The 11540-nt window shown below is 32.2% G+C and overlaps 1 protein-coding gene across 1 annotated transcript; it reads right to left on the reverse strand.

Moving 5' to 3' along the window:
* Positions 1-2783: 2783 nt before the first annotated feature.
* On the reverse strand, positions 2784-7900 carry LOC134714721 (ficolin-2-like). The gene is made up of 5 exons (XM_063576223.1): positions 7742-7900; positions 4970-5118; positions 4442-4538; positions 3506-3670; positions 2784-3090 (listed from the first exon to the last, which is right to left on the reverse strand). Exons 1-5 carry the CDS (start codon positions 7809-7811, stop codon positions 2840-2842), a joined length of 732 nt encoding a protein of 243 aa, XP_063432293.1. The 5' UTR covers positions 7812-7900; the 3' UTR covers positions 2784-2839.
* Positions 7901-11540: the final 3640 nt, after the last annotated feature.

Here is an 11540-nt window from a genome sequence, read left to right on the forward strand (position 1 = left end):
TGATCACTGATCCATGAAATAAGGTGGAGGTCAGGTGAACCCTGCCATCGTTTAGAAATGTCGCAGACTGATTCACATGCGATTGTTAGGTAGACCCTCATTTTATGTCGCCTGCGTACGCAGAAGCGACATATATGGATCACTATTCGTCGTCATTTTTAATTTTTATTTGAAAACATTCTTTCATTATTTCATTTAATTGCACTAATAATAATGTTATTACAGTTAAAGTGAAATTAAGTATTATAAGAATTAAATGCGAAAAATAAAAAGGTGGTGCAGCCCATCAGCACATGTGGGCTAATTAAGCTTATCGTAAAAAACACAAGAAGGAAGGTTGCTGATGATATAAAGATTTTTCTGCATTAGAAAATGTACCCATTAAAGTCATTACATACACCTAATATACATTTGTAGTTGAACTGTTGCTTACTTAAAACACAGACTAAAAAAAAAGAATACATTAACCAATGCACCATGAAAATGAGGTCAAGGTCAGATGAAACCTGCCAGACTGACATGTACCCGTTACAGTCATTCCATACACCACATATATATCGAGATAACGAAATAAATATATCGATATAACGATTTAAATATCGAGATAACGATATAATTATATCGAGATAACGAAATAAATAATTATCGAGATAACGATATAAATATATATAGAGATAACGATTTATTCATATCGAAATAACGATTTAATAATTATCGAAATAACGATATATATATTGAGATAACGAAATAATAAAAAAAAAATTTGGGTCCCCTATGGGCTTCCGTAGGCAATCAAACAGGCCTTTGAAACTGTGATGCTAAATATCATCAGATTGTCGATCCTATAACAGTGACGTGGAAACTAAAACATGGAATATGGTGGGGAAAAAATTGCTCTGTCAAAATGCATGTTCTTTCCGAATGAAACTCTTCAATATTAAATGCTAATCCATATCTTAATTTAAGAACAAAACGAATTTCTGAATATAAATTGCAAAAATGTGTGGATGACGCTTTAATAATTTGCGTCCATGTCTACAAAAGTCAAAATGTTAACTTTAAAAATAAAATTCTCGAGATTTTAAAGATAAAATTTCGAGTTTAGAAAAAGTCAAAATTTTAAGCTTAAAATACATTGAAATTTCGAGTTTAAAATAAGTCGAAATATCGAGTTTAAAAAAGTCGAAATTTTTTAGTTATAAGTTGAAATTTTGACTTTTTATTAAAGAAAGTCAAGTTGAAGTTGAAGTCAAAATTTCGGGATTTGAAAAGTCAAAATTTCGAGATTTGAAATGTCAAAATTTCGACTTATTTATGTTCTTTAAAACAAATATTTCATGAGTATTCATTTCAGAAAGGAATTTAGAACGAGCGATTAGTAATTTTATTTTTCACTCAATAATATCATTTTTAACAATTAACCATTTTTTTAATTTGTACAAAATTTGAAATAATAAAAATGTTTCTATTATTAAAACACATGCTTTCAACCTCAATGATAATAATAATAATAAAAAAAATCTCTGCAAATGTGTTTTTTTTTTTAGCGTACAGTGATCACAGAGTTTTAGAAATAGTGTATAGCTTCACGGCTTATGTTGGCATAGTGCGTTTTCAGGTTATTGTATGTTTAATGCAGCCCACCATTGGCTACATCAGTTTGACTCTGCTTAATAATAGCATACATTTCTTAATCGCAACAAAGTTGATTTTTGGTTTTATTGAAAAAATTTAAAAAAACAATGCCTAAAAACTTTGAATCATTCACCTTTCTCTTCTTTTTGTAACATACAAAACTGAAAGTAAGGATCGTATGCATACTCTATATAAAAGTCAGAGAGTGAAACTGTGTTTAATTGGACTAAGCGTACTAGGTATAATGCTTTAAATTGTAGAATCTGCAATTCAAAATTTTTGACCTTTAGCATAACTGATGAGTATGCAAATCTTATGCAGCATTTGTTTTTATAAACAAATAGATCATTGAATGAGTCGAATATCATTTTGATGTACTACAGCCAGATGCCTGTGAAATTGACAAAACAGCAAACATTAAGTTTTCTGCAATTTGGACAGACATTTACTTTTTCATAAGAATGCGAAACTTTGAAAAGGTACCTTTAACAGACTGTAACAACATAGCCTCAGAAGAGTTCTTTCTTTGCCAGTAGTTTTAGCTGCATATTTGTCCTGCTTAAGACAGTCACACAGAAACGTACAAGAAAAAACATTGCCTCAATTCAATCGCACATATACCTCACCTCACCCCCTGTATGTTGTGTAAAAGTTGATTTTGTTCAGATTGTAATGTGTACAAAATATTGACTAGACTGAGTTTAGCTTGTACAAAATTTGAAAATAGAAATGTGTTTCTAGTATGCAAGTGGATAACCAGGGTATATCTTACAATGAAATCTTGATTTGTCGGGGGGATTCCTCTGCAAACCTTTTCCTGTTTTCAGAGAGAGGATAGAAAAATGTATAAGGAGTTTTAATGCTCATGCTTCCATTCAACTTTTGATTTTAGTATCTTAAAGATTATAGATTGGATGTGAATAAAAAAATGATACAACATTAAAACCTTTCTATTTTGATCTTTAATAACGGTCCTGTGGGTTTTCGTGTTCATTTGATTTTTTTCATTTTGACATCAGTAGTTTTGATGGAAGCGTTTTATTCATTGCATTTATTTAAATAAAACTATGATACATTGTATTTCAGAAATCAAATCAACTGTGACTTTTTAAAGTTTATAACAATTTTCAGAGTTTCAAGCTTGTGAGTTGTCCGTTTGTTGTACACAGTTCAATTAAAACAACAAAAAACACCTGGTTTTGTTTTATTTTATTCTACGCATCATCATTGTGATTGTCTTCAATGAGTAATACGAGCCTTTCCAACTTTCCCATTCTATCCCGTCAGCATAGGAGGTGTGTGTTCCGTTAAGGTATCGTCCATTCAAGTTAGAGTTGTGACATTTACCGTACCACCAGCCTCCTTTGAACGTAGTAGCACAGCTGGATCCATGGTTATCGTGATCCTGATCTTTAGTACTAAACATCTTATTGTTATGATGTGCAAAAGAGTCACCTTAAAAAATAAAGCAATTTTGAAATAAACACACTGTATCATAAATCAGTTATCTATAGGTTGTACATTTCTATAAAAAAAATTTTTTTATACATTATGTTTATTTGAGAAAAAAGTAAAATCACAAAAATACTGAACTCAGAGGAAATTAAAATCCGAAAGTCCCTCATGACATGACAAAATCAAATGACAAAACATAAAAAACTAATGAACAACAATTTCGGTATTTTTTCGTGGTCAGATGTTTTTTTTGCGCGGACAAATTTATTTAGTTTTTCGACGCGATCAATCAGGTTTTTTTTTAATCACGATAAGGTTTTGGGGATGAGCATTCAGAATATTTTTTTGTTATCATCTGGTTTCCCGTTTTGAAACTTATGGAACAGCCTATATCAAAATAATTATGAATACTTACCAACATTTCCTGTAAAGTTCGAGAAAGTCAACTTGTATTTTGACACTCCATCCCCAACTTTGAAGTTCTTATATTTTGCATATCCATTATGATTTTCAAAGTCTTTCATTGATATCAACAGTTCATAATTCCCTTGTGATGTTAGAATATGAAGTTTGTCGTTGCCTGAATTGATAACAATTAAGCTATTTAATTTTGTATAATGTTAAGTCAAATTTTTAGTAAAATTTGAAGTAAAGAAGATTTTTCCCAGTTATAAAAACTAACTGAAAGAAAGGCATACTTGAGTCAGGAATGGGCAAATAGACAAACAACATTCAACATAATGATCAATGTGAACGATTGAGACATACAAACCAAAAGGTAAACTACCCTTCTAGAGTGGCCTAGTCCGATAGTAACCTAATTTATCTGTCAGTAGGACAAGACTTTTCCGAAAGGAGGGTTGTATATCTAACTTAATAATTACTTCACGGTTCATCTAACAAGCAAGCTAACTAAAGATTATACCATCTCCTACAATCGATGCATTCTGCTGTAATGTATAAAATATACAAGCTGATTATTGTAAGTTGTGCAATAAAACGTGTCGATTTTTGAAATAAAGTAATCAGGGGTGGCCAGAGGATGTAGCCAGCTCAAAAAACGGAATGTTTGATTTTTTTGTATCTGCATAAAAGGTTCACTATTTGATTTAAAATGTAGATCTGACAAACCTCAATAAAGAGGACGAACCTATTTAACATCTAGAGCTGCTCTGGGAAGCGCTTTGTGTGGACCTCTTGGATAGCCAGTACCGATGTTTGAAAGGAAGTGTTAGAAATCATTTACTTGTAAATATCGGTTATTTTATATGCAGATACATTGTACTCTATTTTATGTAAATGATTATAGTTCATAAATTAAGTAATAGTTCTCCTTAAAATAATACCTTACCAAGCCAATGTTCTCCCTTAACTGTCCCAAATCCTTCTTCATAATCCGCCCATTCTCTATAAAAATCAACCTCACCATTGATTCGACGCTGAAAAACCTAAAAGAAAAAAAAAGAAAAAGCGATAAAGAATTTCATACAGATTTTAAATCAACCACAAATTAAACCTGCCCCAATCCCCCCACACACATAAGGAATAGAAAACCAATGAGTTTAAAACAGATTTCAAGTAGAAAAAACACACTTTGTATACCCACGTCAGAGTCATGTGGAAAGTATTAAAATTTTAAAGTGGATGATATAAAATTGAATTTATTGTACGAAATAGTTTTTTTTTTTATTTGAATGAAAACAAAATACTGTTAATAATGAAAAATAGGAAAAAGCATTTTGAATGACCTGGAATCGGTGGAGAGAAATACCTATAAGAAAGTCAGAGTAAATCACACGATAAACTACTGTTTCATTTTCCTGTATTGTTTTCGTTTACATTTATTTTATATAGACTTAATCTTTCCGATACAACTTACAGTCCAAGCTCCGTTCAAATCTTCTGTGTCCATATCACAATATACATAAAATCCTTCTAATGAACCCTGGGGATATATCTTATATATACCACTTTCATGTTCGATATCAATGTCTCCACAATCCAAAGGACTTCTCTGGAAATGTTTTACTTTTGAAAAAAAAAATAAAAAAAATATAGCATATAAAAGATTTCAGAAGTTGCAATCCTTAAAGAGATATCGTTATTTCTAAAATAATAGACAATCCATGTGTTATGAAAAAGGGAAAGATTTGCAAAACATATTTTATCTTTCATTTTCCAGTTAAACTAGGAACAGTATGTCTAACTATATAGGTTCCCGAATTAAAGGAACTGGTAGTAAACCCTATGGTTTTGGTTAGATGTATTTTACTAATCATTCATATATTCAATATTGTTTCTAAATATAAAATGTGTTTGTACATAGTTTGGGAAGCGGAGATTGTCCTTGGTGTCGTAGATGGGCTTTTTTCAATAAAAACGTACTTTCTTGTCACAGCCACTTTTTAAAAAATGTGTTGATCTTTGCAAGTAAGTTTTTGTGCAGTCAGTACATTGAATTAGATTTAACATTTTTAAGCAAAGAGTTATTGATAAGATATTGATTCCTGAATTGTCCAAAATGGCATGTCCCTGGACCGGCTGTTCAACATTCATACTCTAAAATATCGTAAAAAATGTAGAAATAAATGTTATTTTTACTTAATATAAGTTCTTTAATAATTCAAAAGTATGTTTGGAGCCAACATATTTTAATTAACAGCTTTTAACAAAAGATTTTTAATTTCAGAAGGTATGTCCCTGACAAAATGTCCACTACGAAACGAAGTCATTAAAATTTGCTAATAAACAGTTTTATTAAATCAATGTAATTTTTGTTTGCAAGAGATATAAACATTAGGGTCTTACAAAAGAAGTGGTGCTTTTATAACGGCAATTAAATTGTTGGTAAGAAAAATTGAGCACATCAAATGGACCAGAGTGATACCGTATTTTTGTTAATGTCCACTACGAAACGGGTAAAATCTCCTTCAGTATCTGGTTTTAAAATTATGAAAAAAATATCAGTGTACAGCTTAATACACGCTTTGGTGAATACAATCAGTCTTGTTACTATTGTAATATAGGGATTGTGGGGGGGGGGGGGGGGGGATAAGACATGTGAATATGTCCTCTACGAAACGGTCACCTACGAAACAAGTATGGGAGAAAAACGTATCGTAGTTGACACTACCACTACCGTGCAATCTATTTTTACTCTTTTTTCAATTATATTCGTGCAGAAAAAATAAGAAGGGTAAGTTGCATGTAATTTTTATTATGTTTTATTAACATAGAATAGGATTGATGTCAACTACGAAACTTTTTGTCCATAACGAAACACATCAAAATGTCCACTACATAACATGAGTTGTACCTTCATATGTGAAGTACTGTTTAATCTTTATCGATAAAAAATGGTTCTCGAATTCAGAAATAATGTGATTTTTCTAGTATATAAAGTAAACAAACTGGAATGTCTATAGGAAACATTTAAACTTGCAAAAATAAGTGTGTTTAGAAGCAGTTTCGTTTTTGTTCCCTACGAAACAGTACACAAATTATGAAATACTATCATTTAAAAGAGTATTTAATATTGCACTTTAAGTTTACAAACAGGTCTATAATAGATCTAGCTATTCAATATAACTCTTGAAAAGTTGATTTTCCATTTTTTTAAGGTCTGAAACTCACGCTTTTATTGAAAAACGCCCAGATATCGACAATTCTAACAGATGATATAGATTTAACTAATATCTTCTTTTTCAATATAGTTGATATCGATTATGAAACTGAAAAACCAGGGAAAATTTTATTTCAATTTAAGAGTTTAAGTGTTCAATACTTTAGTATTGTATGACCATGGCACGATGCTATCCTGCTATCGACAACATTGAATTGATATCTAGTCATAGTATTCCATTATAAAGGGTCACGGTTGGGATACACTGTTTTAAAATTTTCCTCGTGATTTCGTTCTGTCAATTAGTCTACTTTATTGGTATGAAACTGGTGTTGATATCGATGCCATCAACAATATGCACTCTGTCAATGTATCCTGGGTTGCGTTCAATATCGTAGCGGCTACATAGGGCTACGTATATTTGTGACTTTTGAATGTTTAGCTAGCGTAGCTGCTACATATGTATTGATAGAAGCTAGGCTAGCTACTCGCTCAGTAGATAAAAATCTACGTAGCACTACATAACTGCTACGATATTGAACAAAGCCCTGGTTCACCAGTTTCATAATCGATATCAACTATATTGAATAATTTTTGTCAATATCCGATTCCTGATTGTGTTTGTATATTATTGGTTGTCTTTGATTTAAATATATATACACACGTCTAAACATTTGCCAATTATGTTAGAGAATCTAAGTGATTCGAATCCTTGCTTCTGTAACATCGTTGCAACACTAACTGCACTGTGACAAGCGTCCTAGACCACTCAATCACCAAGCCTATATTAAAATGGAATGCCTAACCCCGTCGGCTTATGTGATATAATTTGTATAGTGACAAGTGGATGTATATCGTGTAGATAAGCTATTGTGTTTGTCGTAAAAAATGATAATGTTAATTACCGTGCCGCCACAAACATGATTTTGAGTAACTTTTTAACTTTTTAACTTTTTCAAATATTAACATTTCAAACTTAATTTTATGTGGTCAACGTTGATATTCGAAATCTTGACAATGACAACTCACCTGAAAGACTAGCACAATGTTGCGATAAAAGTATGATGCTGATAATTAATGACACTACCATACTCTCCATGTTTGCCGCGACAATTTTACCTGACTGTTGTTCACCCTACTATGCTGTAGAATAATACATTGCATGTCACAGTGATTGTCGCTTAGTTGTAAACGGATAAAAGTGGTTAAAAATAGGTTCCTGTCGTAAATAAATTGTACTGCGCAAAATATGTCAAACATAAGTTCTTTGGCACTAGAGCGGCGATCCAATGGATAAGCACTTGCGTTTTAAAAATCCTACGAGATCGGAAATCGAATGGCACCTTTTTGCAGACAATTGGGATCGCTTATATAATCTCTTTCATTTTCGTTTCTTAATCAGATGTGTTTGTCAATGATCACTTGTACATCCCGTCATTGTATTATTGTGCTATTGTAGAATTGTGTATTATTGTCTTTCATTTTTGCTAGTGTGTCTATATCTTTGTAACATATGTCGTGGCTCTGACTAATACATCCCATATTTTTCTAGAGTAATACCGTTATTATAAAAAAACGATATCAGTAAAAAGAAATACCCCCTTTCCTTCTCACTCCAATATTTTCTAGAAGACATGTTAAAGTTCCGAAATTTTTTAAGCGTTTCGTTATTTTCAATAAATTTTTTTATTACAAAACAAATAAATCATATTCATTGATGAGCAAGTCTTTATTGTTTAAATATGAATCTAAACAATGAAGGTTCCAGCAAAGACGTTTTATATACTATTTATGACTATAGATTTTCTGTCTTCTCACTGGCTAAGAGGGCTATGAAATCGTTTTTGTAAACTGCTTGATAAATGAATTGGGTATTGACAATTCACTTTCAAACTCAACATATACACTCACGACGCATACCAAAGAGGAATTCTTGGATAATCATAGGTATGTTCTATGTTCCTTTGGAATTTAAACCAAAACTGAAGAACTAGATATTCCATCACTGTATCGGATACCTAAACAACAGAAGTGTCCTGACGAACAACGCCTTACAACGGTATATTGCTGGGTAAAACAAGGTTTCCACGAAACATCTTTCTAAATTATTGACATCTCAAATCCGGACTTCAACGTTATTGCGAAACTGCCTATTCTAAAGGTTGCGTGATCAGATGTTGATACTAAAAAAATCCAAAGATCTTTTACAGTACATAAAACTATAAAAGACTCCTTATCACACAATAGTATTAAAACATTTGACTTTTCTACACTTTACACAAGTATTCCCCATCCCAAACTAAAAGACAAATTGAAAGAGTTGGTACTGCTTTGTTTCATAAAACAGAATAGCAAATGTAGATACAAGTATCTTGTTTTAGGGAGGGATAAATCATACTTTGTACAGAATCTCTCTGTTTTTAAAAAATAAATTCTCTGAAACTGACATTATCAAGACGCTTGATTGTTTTTATTTACAGCATATTTTTTACGTTTAGAGTAACGTGTTTTTCAATCGGCGTTCCAATGGGAACCAATTGTGTCCCTCTTCTTGCCGAATAATTATTATAGGCAGACTACATACAGGAACTTCCAAGGAAGAAAGATAAGAAGTAAGCAATATCCTATAACTTTAATTTCCGCTATATAGATGATATTTTCTCATTATATAATTTAAAATTTGATGACTATGTTGAACGCATTTATCCCATCGAATTAGAGATAAAGGATACAGTTATGTCTGCCTCCTATCTTGTCTTACATCTAGAAATTGACAATGAGGTTCGGTTGAAAACAAAACTTTACGACCAAAGAGATAATAATGTCAGCTTCCCAAATGTGATTTTTCATTTCTATGTAACAACATTCCAGCAACGCCTGCATACGAAGATCCTTTCTCCCAATTGATACCATTTTCTCGGGCTTGTATTTCCTATCATGAATTCTTTGATAGAGGATTGATGCTCACAAAGAAGCTATCAAACTAAGTGGTGAAGTTGAAATCCTCCCTTCATAAATTTTACGGACTCCATCGCGAGTTGGTTGACCATTATTGAATAACCGTTTTACAGATGAAATCGGATATGGTCTTTATGTCGTAACTACAATCCCACTAATTTGACTTTCCGAAGTATACTTTTTACCGGTTTGTAATACAATTTTGAAAACAACACGTTTAAAAATTTCTTGCGTCCGAAGCGCCGAAACCGTTGAAGAGTTATATGCAAAAAAAAAAAACCTAAAACAAATAACCAATTATTTCTAAAGCAAACTTTGCCTGAGGGAGTTGAAACCTTGGTTTCTTTATAATTTCAAAATTTATAAACGGAATATTTGAGTACAGTTTGTTAAATCGGGTCAGTACCGAAATACTGACTACCGAGTTGGTGATACCCTCGGGGAATGATAGTCCACTAGCAGAGGTATCGACCGAGTGATGTAAAAATTTGAAAACAACACGTTTAATAATTTCTTGCGTTAGAAGCGCTTTCCTGGTATTTTCCTTCATCAGGAACGCTCAAAGCCAAACATTTGAAATCCAAAGATGTATAAGTACTGAAACCGTTGAAGAGCTATATGTCAAAAATCCTAAAATAAATAGCCAAATTCATTTAAAGCCAACTTTGCCTGAGGGAGTTGAAACCTTAGTTTCGTTATAATTTCAAAATTTATAAACGGAAAATTTTAGTAAAGTTTCTTAAATCATGTCAGTACCAAAATACTGACTACTGAGCTGATGAAATCCTCGTGGACTGATAGTCCACCAGCAGAGGTACCGACCCAGTGATGAAAACATTTGAAAACAACACGTTTAATAATTCCGAAACGCTTTTCTGGATTTTTTCTTCATCAGAAACGCTCAAATCCAAACATTTGAAATCCGAAGATGTAATAACATGATCAACACGACGGGTACCACATGTGGAGCAGGTTCTGCTTACCCTTCCGTAGCACATGATATCACCCCCAGTTTTTGATATCGTTCGTTATGCTAGGCTTTAGTTTTCTATGTTGTGTCTTATGAACTATTATTTGTCTGTTTGTCGTTTTCTTTGTTAGCCATGGCGTTGTCAGTTTATTTTCTATCTATGAGTTTAACTGTCCCTCTGGTATCTTTCACCCTTCGTTTGTGCCGAAATAAAACAATTTCGATCTTTCGTATGCGTCTATTTGATTCTTCCATTAGGGCCTATATGCTTTTATCTCTAGCTCCGGATTCTATATTGAAAACTGTATGAGGAAATTAATGGTTCAGAATCGTAGCATTCGCATTACAATGAACAGTTTTATTCTCACCACCTTAGCATGTATGCCTTTATGGATGTCCTGAAGAATATCTAGACTGTTACTGATATCAAAATAGGAAGTCTTAATGTAAAATGTCTTCCTCTGGTCGCAAGCGAAATGAATACAAGATTTACTTCGTTGTTGGCAAGCAAAACATATATAATTACATTTGATATATGTTTCATTATAATAATTTATTCTGATTGGCTAACTACAAATCACATGTTATTCCTCAAGCAATTGCATCACTCAATAAAACTTTTCATTCATGATAACACGTGGTCCCACAATAAAGTGCACAGGTGAATTGAATAAAAAAAGTTATAAAATTCGTGTTTTCATGATCATAGCTACAAAATGCAATTATGAGTATTGAATGCTTCTTTTTGTAACTTCAAAGGGTTTTAAAAGCGTTGACCGTGCGCACATTTGTAGAATGACGGAACGCTTCATACAAAATGTACTTCGGTCAACGCTTATACACCCAATGAATTTACAAAAAGAAGCATTCAATTCTTAAATAAAAGAGATGAAAAACAAG

The sequence above is a fragment of the Mytilus trossulus genome, chromosome 4, assembly GCF_036588685.1.
Source record: "Mytilus trossulus isolate FHL-02 chromosome 4, PNRI_Mtr1.1.1.hap1, whole genome shotgun sequence".
In the NCBI taxonomy this organism is placed as follows: Eukaryota; Metazoa; Mollusca; class Bivalvia; order Mytilida; family Mytilidae; genus Mytilus; species Mytilus trossulus.

Excerpts from the sequence above, each read along its gene's own strand:
- LOC134714721 (XM_063576223.1), bottom strand. The coding sequence starts at position 7,811 with ATGGAGAGTATGGTAGTGTCATTAATTATCAGCATCATACTTTTATCG. Across the intron at positions 5,119-7,741 it reads ACATTGTGCTAGTCTTTCAG|TAAAACATTTCCAGAGAAGT; the intron begins GTGAGTTGTCAT and ends TTTTTTCAAAAG. Across the intron at positions 4,539-4,969 it reads ATTTGAACGGAGCTTGGACT|GTTTTTCAGCGTCGAATCAA; the intron begins GTAAGTTGTATC and ends TTTTTCTTTTAG.